The sequence below is a fragment of the Haliotis rufescens genome, unplaced genomic scaffold (genome assembly GCF_023055435.1).
Source record: "Haliotis rufescens isolate VD_foot unplaced genomic scaffold, xgHalRufe1.0.p SCAF_3, whole genome shotgun sequence".
NCBI lineage: Eukaryota > Metazoa > Mollusca > Gastropoda > Lepetellida > Haliotidae > Haliotis > Haliotis rufescens.
In genome coordinates, this window is record NW_025964001.1 from 52,496,695 (window position 1) to 52,515,169 (window position 18,475).

General features: G+C 36.8%; 1 protein-coding gene across 2 annotated transcripts; it reads left to right on the top strand.

The window, feature by feature from the left end:
- The first annotated feature begins 12,355 nt into the window (after positions 1-12,355).
- On the top strand, positions 12,356-17,494 carry LOC125384272 (BTB/POZ domain-containing protein 17-like). Of its 2 annotated transcripts, none has more exons than XM_048403057.1 (3): positions 12,356-12,415; positions 14,245-14,611; positions 15,547-17,494. In XM_048403057.1, the coding sequence occupies exons 2-3, from the start codon at positions 14,258-14,260 to the stop codon at positions 16,636-16,638; spliced, it is 1,446 nt and encodes a 481-aa protein (XP_048259014.1). In that variant the 5' UTR covers positions 12,356-12,415; positions 14,245-14,257; the 3' UTR covers positions 16,639-17,494. The 2 variants fall into 2 exon arrangements, with proteins under 2 accessions (XP_048259014.1, XP_048259013.1); XM_048403056.1 differs by having other exon boundaries at positions 12,364-12,415; positions 14,248-14,611.
- Positions 17,495-18,475: the final 981 nt, after the last annotated feature.

The following is an 18,475-nucleotide window of genomic DNA, read 5'->3' on the forward strand; positions in this document are numbered from 1 at the left end:
TATAATATACAACCTATAAACATTGATACCACGTGTAGCATATAATTAGCTAATATGAAATGTAGCATATAAACATTGATACCACATCTAGCATGTGATTAATCAAAATAATATATAGCAAATAAACATAAATACCACATGTAGCATACAGACTGATGCTGCATAAAACCGGTAAACATTGATACCTCACATAGCACATACACAATTAATATACTATATAGCAAATAAACAACTGATATATATGAATATGTATCAACTGTTTATATGCTCTATGTGGTACCTATGTTGATTGATATGCTATTGACTATATGTTATATATGTTTACAATGTTTATATGCTATATATGGTTTTAGTTGTTTGTAGGGTATATGTGGTATTAGCTGTTTATAGTTAATATGTAGTATCAGTTGTTTATATGCTATATGTGGTATTAGTTGTGTGTAGGCTATATGTGGTATTAGTTGTGTGTAGGTTATATGTGGTATTAGTTGTGTGTAGGCTATATGTGGTATTAGTTGTGTGTAGGCTATATGTGGTATTAGTTGTTTATAGTTAATATGTAGTATCAGTTGTTTATATGCTATATGTGGTATTAGTTGTGTGTAGGCTATATGTGGTTTAAGTTGTGTGTAGGCTATATGTGGTATTAGTTGTGTGTAGGTTATATGTGGTATTAGTTGTGTGTAGGCTATATGTGGTATCAGTTGTGTGTATTAGTTGTGTGTAGGCTATATGTGGTATCAGTTGTTTAGAAGTTGTATGTGGTTTGTGAAAGTAGAGCACGCAGGATTCTGTGAGCGCAACAACACAAAACCAGTTAGGCATTCGGTATCCTGTCGGGTCACGTGATAGTGTAACGTATTGATTCGGATTACGCAATAATGCTGACATATTATTCATTTTACCTACAGAATACACCGATTTAGACAAAGGATGTTTAATTTCTCTGATTTGTTCTAGAGAGGAAGTCCAAATACGAAAATGTATATCTGATCCGTAAACTTCGATTGTACAAGTTTATAAATAGGTAACATGTCCCGTTCAAAATCAGCATTAGCATCGCAGTGTGTAGGGGACTCGCAGGGATCGGGTCTAACGTTCCAGGTTCGAACCCTACCCTGTGAGTCTTCCCTTTTGATTTGCTTTATTCATTAGATTTTATTTTACTTTTATCCATGATTATTTGCGTCAAACATAAGATCGTCATTTATAAAATTTGTCTTTTTTATACATATCTCCTTAATAATTGTCATGACTTCATTATATACAACTAACACCACATATCTGTATATAATTAACTAATATAATATACAACCTATAAACATTGATACCACATGTAGCATATAGTTAGCTAATATGAAATGAAGCATAGAAGCATTGATACCGCATCTAGCATATGATTAATTAAAATAATATATAGCATATAAACATTAGTACCACATGTAGCATACAGACTGATGCTGCATAAAACCGGTAAACATTGATACCACACATAGACATAAACAATAAACATCATTTATAGCATATAAACAACTGATATATATGAATATGTATCAACTGTTTATATGCTCTATGTGGTACCTATGTTGATTGATATGCTATTGACTATATGTTATATGCTATATGCTATATATGTTAGCAATGTTTATATGCTATATTATGGTTTTAGTTGTTTGTAGGATATATGTTGAATAAGTTGTTTATAGTTAATATGTAGTATCAGTTGTGTATATGCTATATGTGGTATTAGTTGTGTGTAGGCTATATGTGGTATTAGTTGTGTGTAGGCTATATGTGGTATTAGTTGTGTGTAGGCTATATGTGGTATCAGTTCTGTGTAGGCCATATGTGGTATTAGTTGTATGTAGGCTATATGTGGTATCAGTTGTTTAGAAGTTGTATGTGATGGTATCTCTCACTTTTAGTTTAAAAGCTGTATTTTTAGTTTCCAATTGAATACAAAACGTGTTGCGCGTTATTAAAGTACACTCAGCATATTGACTTATGTTTGTGAAAGTAGAGCACGCAGGATTCTGTGAGCGCAACAACACAAAACCAGTTAGGCATTCGGTATCCTGTCGGGTCACGTGATAGTGTAACGTATTGATTCGGATTACGCAATAATGCTGGCATATTATTCATTTTACCTACAGAATACACCGATTTAGACAAAGGATATTTAATTTCTCTGATTTGTTCCAGAAAGGAAGTCCAAATACGAAAATGTATATCTGATCCGTAAACTTCGATTGTACAAGTTTATAAATAGGTAACATGTCCCGTTCAAAATCAGCATTAGCATCGCAGTGTGTAGGGGACTCGCAGGGATCGGGTCTAACGTTCCAGGTTCGAACCCTACCCTGTGAGTCTTCCCTTTTGATTTGCTTTATTCATTAGATTTTATTTTACTTTTATCCATGATTATTTGCGTCAAACATAAGATCGTCATTTATAAAATTTGTCTTTTTTATACATATCTCCTTAATAATTGTCATGACTTCATTATATACAACTAACACCACATATCTGTATAATATTAACTAATATAATATACAACCTATAAACATTGATACCACGTGTAGCATATAATTAGCTAATATGAAATGTAGCATATAAACATTGATACCACATCTAGCATGTGATTAATCAAAATAATATATAGCAAATAAACATAAATACCACATGTAGCATACAGACTGATGCTGCATAAAACCGGTAAACATTGATACCTCACATAGCACATACACAATTAATATACTATATAGCAAATAAACAACTGATATATATGAATATGTATCAACTGTTTATATGCTCTATGTGGTACCTATGTTGATTGATATGCTATTGACTATATGTTATATATGTTTACAATGTTTATATGCTATATATGGTTTTAGTTGTTTGTAGGGTATATGTGGTATTAGCTGTTTATAGTTAATATGTAGTATCAGTTGTTTATATGCTATATGTGGTATTAGTTGTGTGTAGGCTATATGTGGTATTAGTTGTGTGTAGGTTATATGTGGTATTAGTTGTGTGTAGGCTATATGTGGTATTAGTTGTGTGTAGGCTATATGTGGTATTAGTTGTTTATAGTTAATATGTAGTATCAGTTGTTTATATGCTATATGTGGTATTAGTTGTGTGTAGGCTATATGTGGTTTAAGTTGTGTGTAGGCTATATGTGGTATTAGTTGTGTGTAGGTTATATGTGGTATTAGTTGTGTGTAGGCTATATGTGGTATCAGTTGTTTAGAAGTTGTATGTGGTTTGTGAAAGTAGAGCACGCAGGATTCTGTGAGCGCAACAACACAAAACCAGTTAGGCATTCGGTATCCTGTCGGGTCACGTGATAGTGTAACGTATTGATTCGGATTACGCAATAATGCTGACATATTATTCATTTTACCTACAGAATACACCGATTTAGACAAAGGATATTTAATTTCTCTGATTTGTTCTAGAGAGGAAGTCCAAATACGAAAATGTATATCTGATCCGTAAACTTCGATTGTACAAGTGTATAAATAGGTAACATGTCCCGTTCAAAATCAGCATTAGCATCGCAGTGTGTAGGGGACTCGCAGGGATCGGGTCTAACGTTCCAGGTTCGAACCCTACCCTGTGAGTCTTCCCTTTTGATTTGCTTTATTCATTAGATTTTATTTTACTTTTATCCATGATTATTTGCGTCAAACATAAGATCGTCATTTATAAAATTTGTCTTTTTTATACATATCTCCTTAATAATTGTCATGACTTCATTATATACAACTAACACCACATATCTGTATATAATTAACTAATATAATATACAACCTATAAACATTGATACCACATGTAGCATATAGTTAGCTAATATGAAATGAAGCATAGAAGCATTGATACCGCATCTAGCATATGATTAATTAAAATAATATATAGCATATAAACATTAGTACCACATGTAGCATACAGACTGATGCTGCATAAAACCGGTAAACATTGATACCACACATAGACATAAACAATTAATATCATTTATAGCATATAAACAACTGATATATATGAATATGTATCAACTGTTTATATGCTCTATGTGGTACCTATGTTGATTGATATGCTATTGACTATATGTTATATGCTATATGCTATATATGTTAGCAATGTTTATATGCTATATTATGGTTTTAGATGTTTGTAGGATATATGTTGAATAAGTTGTTTATAGTTAATATGTAGTATCAGTTGTGTATATGCTATATGTGGTATTAGTTGTGTGTAGGCTATATGTGGTATTAGTTGTGTGTAGGCTATATGTGGTATTAGTTGTGTGTAGGCTATATGTGGTATCAGTTCTGTGTAGGCCATATGTGGTATTAGTTGTATGTAGGCTATATGTGGTATCAGTTGTTTAGAAGTTGTATGTGATGGTATCTCTCACTTTTAGTTTAAAAGCTGTATTTTTAGTTTCCAATTGAATACAAAACGTGTTGCGCGTTATTAAAGTACACTCAGCATATTGACTTATGTTTGTGAAAGTAGAGCACGCAGGATTCTGTGAGCGCAACAACACAAAACCAGTTAGGCATTCGGTATCCTGTCGGGTCACGTGATAGTGTAACGTATTGATTCGGATTACGCAATAATGCTGACATATTATTCATTTTACCTACAGAATACACCGATTTAGACAAAGGATATTTAATTTCTCTGATTTGTTCCAGAAAGGAAGTCCAAATACGAAAATGTATATCTGATCCGTAAACTTCGATTGTACAAGTTTATAAATAGGTAACATGTCCCGTTCAAAATCAGCATTAGCATCGCAGTGTGTAGGGGACTCGCAGGGATCGGGTCTAACGTTCCAGGTTCGAACCCTACCCTGTGAGTCTTCCCTTTTGATTTGCTTTATTCATTAGATTTTATTTTACTTTTATCCATGATTATTTGCGTCAAACATAAGATCGTCATTTATAAAATTTGTCTTTTTTATACATATCTCCTTAATAATTGTCATGACTTCATTATATACAACTAACACCACATATCTGTATAATATTAACTAATATAATATACAACCTATAAACATTGATACCACGTGTAGCATATAATTAGCTAATATGAAATGTAGCATATAAACATTGATACCACATCTAGCATGTGATTAATCAAAATAATATATAGCAAATAAACATAAATACCACATGTAGCATACAGACTGATGCTGCATAAAACCGGTAAACATTGATACCTCACATAGCACATACACAATTAATATACTATATAGCAAATAAACAACTGATATATATGAATATGTATCAACTGTTTATATGCTCTATGTGGTACCTATGTTGATTGATATGCTATTGACTATATGTTATATATGTTTACAATGTTTATATGCTATATATGGTTTTAGTTGTTTGTAGGGTATATGTGGTATTAGCTGTTTATAGTTAATATGTAGTATCAGTTGTTTATATGCTATATGTGGTATTAGTTGTGTGTAGGCTATATGTGGTATTAGTTGTGTGTAGGTTATATGTGGTATTAGTTGTGTGTAGGCTATATGTGGTATTAGTTGTGTGTAGGCTATATGTGGTATTAGTTGTTTATAGTTAATATGTAGTATCAGTGGTTTATATGCTATATGTGGTATTAGTTGTGTGTAGGCTATATGTGGTTTAAGTTGTGTGTAGGCTATATGTGGTATTAGTTGTGTGTAGGTTATATGTGGTATTAGTTGTGTGTAGGCTATATGTGGTATCAGTTGTGTGTATTAGTTGTGTGTAGGCTATATGTGGTATCAGTTGTTTAGAAGTTGTATGTGGTTTGTGAAAGTAGAGCACGCAGGATTCTGTGAGCGCAACAACACAAAACCAGTTAGGCATTCGGTATCCTGTCGGGTCACGTGATAGTGTAACGTATTGATTCGGATTACGCAATAATGCTGACATATTATTCATTTTACCTACAGAATACACCGATTTAGACAAAGGATATTTAATTTCTCTGATTTGTTCTAGAGAGGAAGTCCAAATACGAAAATGTATATCTGATCCGTAAACTTCGATTGTACAAGTGTATAAATAGGTAACATGTCCCGTTCAAAATCAGCATTAGCATCGCAGTGTGTAGGGGACTCGCAGGGATCGGGTCTAACGTTCCAGGTTCGAACCCTACCCTGTGAGTCTTCCCTTTTGATTTGCTTTATTCATTAGATTTTATTTTACTTTTATCCATGATTATTTGCGTCAAACATAAGATCGTCATTTATAAAATTTGTCTTTTTTATACATATCTCCTTAATAATTGTCATGACTTCATTATATACAACTAACACCACATATCTGTATATAATTAACTAATATAATATACAACCTATAAACATTGATACCACGTGTAGCATATAATTAGCTAATATGAAATGAAGCATAGAAGCATTGATACCGCATCTAGCATATGATTAATTAAAATAATATATAGCATATAAACATTAGTACCACATGTAGCATACAGACTGATGCTGCATAAAACCGGTAAACATTGATAGACACATAGCACACACACAATTAATATAATATATAGCATATAAACAACTGATATATATGAATATGTATCAACTGTTTTTGGTACCTATGTTGATTGATATGTTACATTAGTTCTCAGGGTTTATAAGCTATATATGACATTTGTTGTTAATAGCCTATATGTGGTGTTAGTTGTATCTTGACTATATGTTATATGCTATATACGGTTACAATGTTTATATGCTATATACGGTTTTAGTTGTTTATAGGATATATGTGGTATTAGTTGTTTATAGTTATGTAGTATCAGTTGTTTATATGCTATATGTTGTGCTAATGTTTATATGCTCTATATCATATTATTAGTTTTGGTGTCGTTTGTTGCCGGATATGGTGTCATATTAGATTAATATGACACCATATACGGCAACTGAAGACACCCTAACGAATTTATTATATCGAAAAGTTTACACTATCTGGTACATTTGTCGCACATGTCGTGTCAAAATGAAAACTTGACACTTACAACCGGTATAAACGACAGGACCAGTACATATACATCACCACTCAGCAATTTTCCAAAAGCCTGATATCAAAGTTTGAAGATCTGTATCTCATTGAAACTGACCAGATTCCAACCGGTGTAAACCGTAAGCTGCGACATCTGGGGCGGATAAATGACAAATATGGATTAAAAGATTATCTCACAACTGTGAAGAATACAAGCCACAGAAGGGCCCTTTCCGAGCTCCGACTGAGTCTTCACATCCTGGAAATTGAGAGGGGAAGATACTCCAACACTCCAGTTGAAAATAGGTTGTGACTGCCATTCCGTAGAGGATGAGGAACACTTCCTGCTCTCATGCCCACTGTGTACAGACCTCGGGAGAAATCTCATCACACTGACAGAAATAGGCGACCCTTCCCAGACTGATAAAACCAAGTTCCTAAAACAATTTAAGAACGCTCCAAAAGACTGTTCAAGTCTTGTTGCCAGGACTGTATTTCGCATGTTGAAGCTGAGACCAACATAAGGGCCCTAATTAGATAAGATAAATTCATGCACGTATGCTGTGTATATATATACCATGTTCTCATCTCTGTGCCATATTAATGCTCTATTTTTGTACCAGGTCCCAAGTGGGTTTTTTTGTACGATAAAAAAAAGAAAGAAAAAAAAAAGAAGAAAATCTAGTCTATCAATACAGTGTTACCATTAAGTGCACGCTGCCAGCCACCTCATGATGTACATAAATGTTTATATACTGTAAATGAAAATAACATGTAATACCTCTATATATAATGTACTTTGTGTATATCTACCTCTCATGTCTATAGTTATATTTATGTCCATATGTAGATAGTTTGTACCCTGCCCTACGAGGGTGTTCTGTACAATAAAAATTCATGATTCTTGATTCTACGTTTCCGATACAACGCTTTAATGTAAACACGTTGTACAACGTTAACAATGGAATATATATAATGCACTAAATGGGAACGTTTAAACAAATATTGTATCAAAATGGATAGCATTATCATTAAAATGCCCGCATGTTATCACAAATCTGCGGGCCACTGTAACCTGATAGCAGTCCGCTTTTCCCTGACGACGGGCTGCTATATTTATTCTAATGCTAAGTGGCGTCATTGGCGTCACGTTTCTTCTTTGTTACCTCATCCTATTCTAACGTTCTATGACGTTGATATTTGTAAATAAAAGATAGCTAAGCGATAAATCGCAAAAAATAATGAAGAACGAAGTGTGGTGTATTTCACGATAAAACATTGTTCTATCATGACGTCATTTCTGGAGATTCGAAAATGCGCTCGCAACTTGATGACGTCGTAAATTGGACGACATTATTTTTGTGAGGGAAGTGTTTAGCAAGTTGTTCCCCAAAGATGTAATTGGGCAACACAGATAAACGCAATGGCCGAACGATCTCATCCAAAAGTGGGAGAAATATGACAATAAGTATTAGGAAAAAGGGTACAGATTATCGACGTGAATATTATGAGAATATCCGAAAAATACCAAACTAACCCCCTTGTTCATAAAATGGACTTGTCCGATATTTCCGAGATCGGATTGTATACAGGGATCATTATTGTTTAAATAAGGTAATATTTTCAAAGTTTGTACATTTTATCCAAAAGGAGGCTGTACATGATATCTCACGAGTCGTTTATTTCTTAAATCAGTGTTGTTTGTTTGTTTATTGTTAACGCCGCACTCAGCAAGATGCCAGCTATATGACGGCGGTCTGTAATTTTCGAGTCTGGACCAATCAATCCAGTGATTGACATCATGAGCGTCGATCCACGCAATTGGGATACGATGACATGCATCAACCAAGTCAGCGAGCCTGACCACCCGATCCCGTTAGTCACACCTTACGACAAGCAGAGTTGCCGTTTACGGCAAGCATGGGTTGCTGAAGACCTATTCTACCCTGGATCTTCACGGGTTCTTAAATCAGTGATGATATGTATCACATTTCTTGTTCATTTGTGGTATAAGTTATTTACAGTCTACATGTGCTGTTAGCTGTTTATATGCTTTATGTTGTGTCAATGTTTAAATGCTAATATCCTTGGTCTAAATCGATGTATTCTGTACTTGAAATCAATATTATGTGAGCATTTTCACGTGACCCGACGGATGACACCGCATGCTTAAGTAGTTTTCTATTGTTGCGCATACGTGTCGTGAGTGCTGTACTGACAGTGCAAGATACCGTCATATATAGCCTACAAAACGTGATACCACATGTATCCTATACACAACAGTTTTTAGTGGTACCATTTATAGCCTATAAACAAGTGATACCACAACATACATACGTTACGAAGAACTGATATCACAAATAGCATATACAAAACTAATAACACATATAGCCTATAAACAACTGATATCATGTTAACAACTGATACTACATACAGGCTATACACAACAATTATCATATATATAAGTTGTTTATAAGTCATATGTGGTATTAAAAGGCGACTATGCGTGTCGTAAGAGCGACTAGCGGGATCGGGTGGTCAGACTCGCTGACTTGGTTATGTCAATCACTGGATTGTCTGGTCCAGACTCGATTATTTACAGACCGACGTCATATAGTTGGAATATTGCTGAGTGCGGCATTAAACAACAAACTAACTATATATGGTATTAGTTGTTTGTATAATTATGACATGAGTTGTTTATAGGCTTTATTTGGTATTTAGTTGATTATATGCCATATATGGTATCAATGATTACATGCTGTATATATGTTATTAGTTAATATATATGCTATGTGTGGTATCACTGTTTTTATGCTATATATTATATTAGTTCATTATATGTTTGGTATTGTTTGTATGTGGTATGTCGTTTCAATGTTTGTAGGCTGTATGGACTCGGGACTAACGTTCCAGGTCCGAACCCACTCCTGTGTTTATCTCGTTTTGACTTTGTTAATTAATATGATTCTTTTATACTTTTATTCTAGTTAATTTGTTTAACATAATGTTGCCATTTATAAAATGTGTCTTCACAGGATATGTGTATATTCATGCAAAAAGCAAATATACAAAGAGTAACGTTAAATTAATGCTGAGTCTCTAAAAAAAAGAAAATTTCGAAAAATCAAGCAAGTACATTTGAATTGAAAAGGAGCCCCCGTCAGATGGGAGATTCAGAACCTGTGGGAGATCTGAACTTGCTTCGTTTAGGGCTCTAGACATTACGGTAAGGCCTGGGCGGAAAGGAAAATATAATGTTCGGGGACTATAAGACAGACTTGGAGTAACGTATGCATCCCTGTCTCCACAAAGAGTCAACCCTACCAGATGTGGAGACACATGTCCTGTGTACCCCACCCCCTCCCGTGCATGTCGCCACCCACGTGCTTTCCTCGCAGTCTACACTTCAATCAAACCTCTCCAATATAAATAGTCTGCACGTGTCCATTGCGGATTATTCTTAATATTGCATAACTATGTACGGAAATAGGCCATAAAACAACATATGTAGGTGTTGACAATTAACATCACGGACCGTTACCGATAAATGTAGGCGATGTGGATTCGCAAATGTGTTAAAATGACAGCGAACGCTCGGAACTCGATATGCGTAGGGAGGGGGAGGCAGGGAGGAGGGTTGGGGATGGGGATGAGAAACACATGGTAGAATAAAGTAATTAGCACATGCACATGTATTTCAGGAGGGGAGGGGTGTCTCTTGGGATCTGATAAAACTGAGGTCATCATGTTCAGTCAAATGTATGTGAGGACATTGTTGTGAGAGGAGACGAGTTTGAGTGGTTCAATCAGAATCCATAACGAATCATCATGGAAACAGCATGGCGAAACAGAGGATGGTAGGTGGACGTTTATAGGTTTATTTAACATAACTTCAAACGTTAATATTTCTATGTAAGGCAATTAATAAGTAAAAGCATATAAGTACAAATGCGGTCCAGGATATATTTTTCACCTATAGAATTCTTAACCTCAGCGCACTTTAAAAGTCGATCATATGCAATTTTGTGTTGGTAAAAAAAGAAAATAAGAACCTTTTAATGGATGACCAGGTCCATCTCTAGTGTCACTATGGGCGTGGTAGAAATGCAGCCATGATACGTGGTTACAAACAATTAAGCAGCTGTCTGTAAAATTTTTCTTATTTTCATACTCTACATAAGCGCAATGAAAGATATATATACATATAAAGGTAATATATAGTATGATACATTCGGACGTGGTAATGATGGCACCCGACTTAGGCAGTCGGCCACCAGACTTCTGCCAGTTGGAAACAAGCACTGATGCAGCTTTCATAAACCCATGCTTATAGTATCTCAACATATATCATTTTGATAGAAACAATAAAATAACTATAAGCAGCCGTTCCGGCTCAGTGAGATCGGAGGTTCAGAGCCAGGGGAGAATGTAGAACCAAAATGTTTTGACATATAAATATTGCATTTGTTCCGTAATGAAACGTTTTCTGCAATAAATATAATCTTAGCAAATACTTATTCTAGGTATATTATCTCAGCAACTAGCTATTCTAGGGACCCGTGAAGATCCGGGGTAGAATAGGTCTTCAGCAACCGATGCCTGCCGTAAACGGCGACTATGCTTGTCGTAGGAGGCGAGTAACGGGATCGGGTGGTCAGGCTGGCTGAATTGGTTGATGTACATGTCATCGGTCCCAATTGTGTGGACCGACGCTCGTGATATTAATCACTGGATCGTCTGGTGCAGACTCGATTATTTACAAACCGCAGTCATATAGCTGGAATATTGCTGAGTGCGGCGTTAAACAACAAACCAACCACCCAAATCTTTTCTAGGCTAAATAGCAAGTGTTCGGTATTTCGAAGATCATATAATTTGATATAACCCTACCAATATGATTTGCGAAAGAAGTACTTACAAATAAATATTTTCTTTCGGGATGATGCGGTCATCATCAATATCATCGTCAGACACAGATTAGCATACTCGTCACTGTCGCGGCTGTTGTAGCTCAAAAACAATGTCTAAATAACTCTGAATTCAAATATTTCAATTCGCTTCGATTTCACTGATGTGAAGCAGCTTTTAAATAGATCTAGCCAAAATTATGGCTTGGCCTCTTTAAAGTTTCTTTATTGCCTAAGCGTCGTTAGATAGACGCAAATTTAAATTCCCGGCTGGGTGTCTTTCATTTTCACCCCTTCGATGCGCGTGACAAATTTATCAATGAAATGTTTACGTCAAAACCAGCTGATATCCGCGCATGCGTAGTCAATATATCCGGAAGCGATGTAAACAAAGATTGAGACTCGTTGGTGTCTGGTGTGAAAGAAAATGCTCCTGCTATATTGTCACACGAATCGTTTTGTCTGCAAGTAGGACTCACACTGGTAGGTATAACGACGACAGCTAAGTTTCATGTAATAAAGCTGAGCCAATTTTGGAATGGACGACACAACCAAGCATCCAGAAATGTCTATTGTTGTTCAGTTATTAGGGAATCTAATTTTAGATCTATCCAGTGACAGTGGCGTTTACTGCAAGTGCAATTTCATTACCCTGAGGTGCAGACAGATCGATATGTGAGACTTCAGTAATGTCTAACTGCAAGTAGTTAAAATAAAAGTCTGTAATTTACAGGGGTTGATAAGATTTTAGTGTAGTTATCAAAAGTAAAACCTAATTTAGATTTTTGGGTATAATTGTCTAGACAATGCTGACAGTGAAATATTTTCATAGTGAAATTTTCGTTGAGCAGTTTCCTTTCTGATTATAAAACAGACAAAACAATACTTAGACATGTCCAGTTGATATTTCATCTGCAATGAACAGTGATAGAATTTAAATAGCTATCAACCAAGTCCAGTGACAGGGACTTGATTATTTTATTGACATATTTTTAATGTGTGCGTGATATGAAGAAACAGATCCTGTTTGACTATCACCTTGGTGTCTCCCCTTTACAGACAGACACTGTTTGCCCCTGTTGACAAAGTCGTCCTGGGTGGGCGTGTCCAGTCTAGCATTGTACTCTCAACTGGTGGACGCTCTCTATAATGTCACATCCCATTCAATGTGTATTTACTTGACATTCAGCCCATACCTTGCTTCAGGTGTGGTCTCTACTGTGTTTATGTAATGAAATCCACTAGATTTCCACCTGTACACCAATGGCCACCAGCCTAACAAACACGACAGATATTCTGTGCTGTAGGGTTGCATTTAGTCAGGGACATGGCTATCTGCTAGTTCCTGCCAACTTGGCTATGGGTGAGATTTGTTTTGTACAGTTTTTGGCATTAACATTTTGGTATTCGATTGTTGATGTTTTTGCCAGCTTATTCTTTTTTGCATTGATTGTGTTCATGTTTGAAATACTGACATTATTAACATTTGAGGTAATACCATTTAGAAGTCAGAACGGAAAAGAGAGCAGACTGTGTGTTGATCTATTTCATTGCTTGAAATATGATATTTATTTTTTATTCCAATGTGTCACTTTAGTGGTAGAAGTATTTCAGTCATTGTAATAATTAAGGATAAGAATTTATGTATGAACAACTTCTTTATTACAATTAAGAGGACGGTTTCGGTGAAGGTTCTAACACCGTTATCAAGCAAGTGAACCTACACCAAAACGGCACTCTTAATTGTAATAAAGAAGTTGTTAATCCATAAAATCTTATCCTTAGTACTCCAACTTCTAAATGCCTATCAAAGAAGTTATTGTAATAATTATTTACACTTTATAATGATCCAAAATGTAGGGCAGCTTGATATTAATATCAAAATATTAATTTAGGGATATACAATACGATTTTTTCATATGAAGTTTACGCGATATACAGGTTTTCCATTGGATGAGGGACCAGTCACTGTGATGACTGTGAAACTGACGATCATAAGCGTATGGATGACACACTCTGGGATCCGTGTCTTTCAGGGGACTGTATTCTTGAAATGACATAAATAATGAAGGACTACTTCCACTTTCCTGGGGAAACACATGGGAATTCCTTATTACAAATAGATACAGAAGTTACCGCAAAACAAAGATCTGAGGACATCCCAATGCGACAGTGCAGAGTTACTTTCATTTGTAGACTGACCAGACTTCAGGTTAAGGTCCCCTTGAGTTTTGAAAGGTTTGTACTGTAAACACATCCAATATGTGATTTCTTGCTTTTGGGATGACTAAAGATTTGCATCTTTTATTCAGCAGGAGAAGATCCATGGCTTCTCCCCCGAACCTACAGAATCTTCCGTTTGATGCCCCAACAGATGCCGCCACCGACAACACACGCTCATCTTCCGCCCGGGTGACCTTCACCCCCAACACACAATCCATGGCGCTGTCTCCTACCTCCATTTCGCTGGCGCTGAAAAGTCCAGAGGGCATTGATTGCTATGGCAATGAGAGACAGGCTCTTGCAGAACAGAGCAAGTTCTTCAACAACTCCTTGTTAAGTGATGTGAATTTGGTAGTTGGGGGACAGAGATACTATGCTCACAAGATAGTCCTCGTCAGAGCCAGCGATGTCTTCGAGAGGATGTTTAGTTCTGAGTGGTCCAGTTCCGGAAAGAAGGTTGGTACTGGTACTCTTTATTTGACAATTGGATTCTTAACTCGCCTGATTCAATTTGGGTTAATTCTGGGTGGCATGGTCATTGATTTACCAGACTGTAGGCCAGCGCTCGAAATAAGCACCTGCCCCTGGGTCCGTGACAGGTAAATCTCATGTCTGGCTCTTATTTTCAAAGTTGGATGGGTCCTTATGGCCTGCGGTAAATTTATTTGTCTATTTATTTGTTGCAATAAGCTGCATTTTTTTAAATGAGGGCCTCAAGAGTTTAGTTCATTTTTTAAATTTACATGTTTGACAATATTGAATCCTCAGCTGTAAGAATTCCTAATCATCATTGTTGTAACCATCTGTCATACCTGAACTCTATGTTCCTGAGTTCAAATCCTAGATTCCCTTGGAATACTTGGTTTGTCAGGTCCATAACTGTTCTTCATCAAAAACGTAAACACATAACTTCAATGTTACCATGATTACTTAGACTTTCCTCCCACATTAACATGATTAAGATGAGATGCTCACAAATTAACTGAAATACTATTCAAAGCAGCTTTGGGACAGTAGGTTGGGCTAGTGGTGAAAGCGTTTGCTAGTGCCGAAGGCCTGGGTTCTATCCCCATTGGTACAATGTGTGAAGCCTATTTCAGGTGTTCCTTGCTGTGATATTGCTGGAATATTCCTAAAAGTAACAATAACTCAAAACAAATAACCTGGCTGACCTTTAAGCATGTCTTCAAAGCATTTCTCTTTGTCATTCCATATGCACAGCTTGATATAACGATAAGAGACATATGACTCAACAGCTCACCTGAACATTTGTAGATATGCAACAATAATGATCAAATTCTAATATTAAAAATATGCAATAAATAACTTGAGTCAAATGTTATATGCCTGCATGATTGCTTTATTTAATGATTGTTTCAATAATATTTCAGGATGTGGAGTTAGTTGAGGACAGTATATGTAACACTGTGTTCGCTAGGTTTCTTAAGTTTCTCTATGGCTGCCATATTAAGCTCAACATCGACAACACTCTCCCTGTGCTCATCCTTGCCGACAAATACAACGTGGAAGACCTCAGAGATGTGTGTATCACATTCGCAGTATCCTACATCATCCCCAAGCTGCAGCTAAAGGATGTGTTCCATGTGTGGTTCCAATACTCCACTAAGTGCTACCACCAGCGCCTCGTCACTGCATGCGTCCAGGCACTGGCCGAGAAGATGGACGAGATTATTGGCTCGGAGGAGTGGGAAGCCGAGTGGCTCAACCTTGAGAAGGACCAGCTCATAGAGTTCCTCCGAAGCTCTGATCTCAGCGCCAAGGATGAGTTTGAGCTGTGGGAGGCAACCGTGAAATGGATCCAGTCCCAAGCCCACCCACAACGCATGGCCAAGGTTAGTAATCTCACTGAAGTGATGGAGTACATCCGCTTCCCAATGATGACTTCAGAACAGCTATGTGAGGTAGAGTCCAGTAGCCTGTACCAGCAACACCCAGAGCTGTTCCAGAAAGCCTTCATGCTGGCTTACAAGTTCCATGCCCTGCCTCTCACAAAGCGAGCCAACGTCAAGGAATTCATGAGCTCCAGTTTCCTGCTACGGAACTACACAGATCTCCGATGGGACAAACGTCTTCAGGTCTCCCATTACTCCGCCTGTCCCAAAGGCACGGAAGTGGGTTTCCGATTCTCAACCCGAGCTTCTTCCTTCCCAGCTCAGACATGGGAATGGGAGCTGAAGGTCCACCCAAAAGGTTACTCAGCCCAGTGCGAGGACTTCCGAGTTGTGCTGTACTCCAATCTGATTCTAGACCAGCCTCGTCCGATCGAGTACTACTTGTCCATAGTGGATCGGGATCAGATCCTCCATACTGTGTCCGGGAAGAAGAACTTTTCCAAGGCTCGCTACACCACAGACACCGAGATGGACAAGAAGGTGACAGTTGCTGATCTGTGTCAGCCCGACTCGCCCCTGCTTGTTGACGATCATCTTATACTGCAGATTGCTCTAAAGCCTGTGGAATAACTGGTGTATGTTAATGGTTTGTTGGCATTCTGTTGTGATGTCCATGAAGGATATGGAATACCGTAACTGTTGATGTTTTCGATAGGATGTGTACCTTGTGTCTGAGACGGTAAACTCCTAACATTTCAGTGTGGAGATATTGTTACTTATGGAAGAATGAAGTATCCATGTTTGTTACCTACACAACTGGGTTGCGTTAGGTTCATTGATTCAGCGGGTCGTTATTCGTTGTTACTACCGCTACATGCAAGGACGGACGATTGGATTCAGACGGAAGGGGAGCAAGCATTGGTTCAAAGTTTGCATTGTTGCATGATTTGCACATTTGTGACCCACTTCCGTATCACCTTTGAGGAGATTGTAATCTGTACATATGGAAGATGGACTGTCCATGTTTACTGTGTTGACTGGTGACTGGCCTGAAACCTGTAGCATCGTTGTCTTGATGTTGTGATGGATGTCCATGAAGCCTGCTGGTATGTTTTTGTGTTCAGGGGAAACACAACAGGTTATGTAACAGAATATTTTCAGTTAGTCATCACCTGTTGAACGTGACACTGCTGAGAAATATAGACTCAACACGCTCAAATTCACATAGAGGCAAATAAACATGATGACAGGTTAGCTTTTACTTTTCGTTAAATGTAAATTGATTTGCACCACAAATACCTTTAGCTATGATGATTGATTATTTACTACCAAGAAATTATACATTAACATTTCAATGTGATTCATAAGTAGATCTAATCTACAGTGCCATAGATTGCACAGCACCCCATATATTTGAAACTGTAAGAATTTTTTCAATATCTTTGTCATGCATATCATATAGTTAAATATTTTCAATATTGTTTAATATTCAGTTGCTAGTGGCCATCATTGCTTATTATATGTCAACCTCTGGAAATATTGATATAGTGACTGGTGTTGTCTCTGCGTCACTGATGGACTGTCAACTTTATGGCATGTCAGCATATACCACCGACAAATATCTCACTGCAGTTGTGGACATTGCAGAATTGTGGTTGAATGCAGTATTGAGAAAACAAAGTTAATACGTGGATTCCTTGCCCACCTTTTTTCTTTTTGATGTTAATTTGTATGTACAACTGCAATGTGTTTTGAAATCAGGCATTAACTGGGCTGTGTTATTTCAAATCCATGTGACTCTCCGTTATAATTTTGGGTGTCCAGGGCATGAACATCACAGTGCCGGGCTGTCTGGTGGCAATTGATTTCTTAGAAGTTTCATCATGTCTTTCCGTACACATGAAGCGAAGCCTGTACCTTTCTATTGATGGGGATTTCAATGTTATATTTAAGAAAATCTACATGGCACTGACACACTGAACGATAAGTGGATTTCTTAGCAAAATGGAAGTGCAATCTACAATTTTGTTTAACTCAAACTTTTTTACATCCCTAAGCATGCTAAGGACTCGCAATGTATATTATTTTTGTCCATTCACCATTTGAATGCATATTGGGAGCAATGTTTTGTGTCCAGTAAAACCCCAAGCAATCATCTTGTTAAAACCACACTAAGCACCTGTTTCTAGGATATTGTCATGTATCTCAAAGAAAATAGGTGTATATTTTCACCATGCCATTGGTTGTCCCAGATAACTACAGTTTATATACAATACCTAGGTACCTACAGCATGTAGGCATTCAGTGGGGCAATCTCTGCTCTTCGACAGGCACAACTTCAGGCATTAACCACCACTTCCGAGGGTCGTAGGGCTAAGAGTGTTTTGTTGAATAAGCCCCAATAAAGTATTGCTGTAATGTACTTAATGATAATGATAAATAATTTGACCACTCTGGAATTAGTATT

Excerpts from the sequence above, each read along its gene's own strand:
- LOC125384272 (XM_048403057.1), top strand. The coding sequence starts at position 14,258 with ATGGCTTCTCCCCCGAACCTACAGAATCTTCCGTTTGATGCCCCAACA. Across the intron at positions 14,612-15,546 it reads GGTCCAGTTCCGGAAAGAAG|GATGTGGAGTTAGTTGAGGA; the intron begins GTTGGTACTGGT and ends ATAATATTTCAG.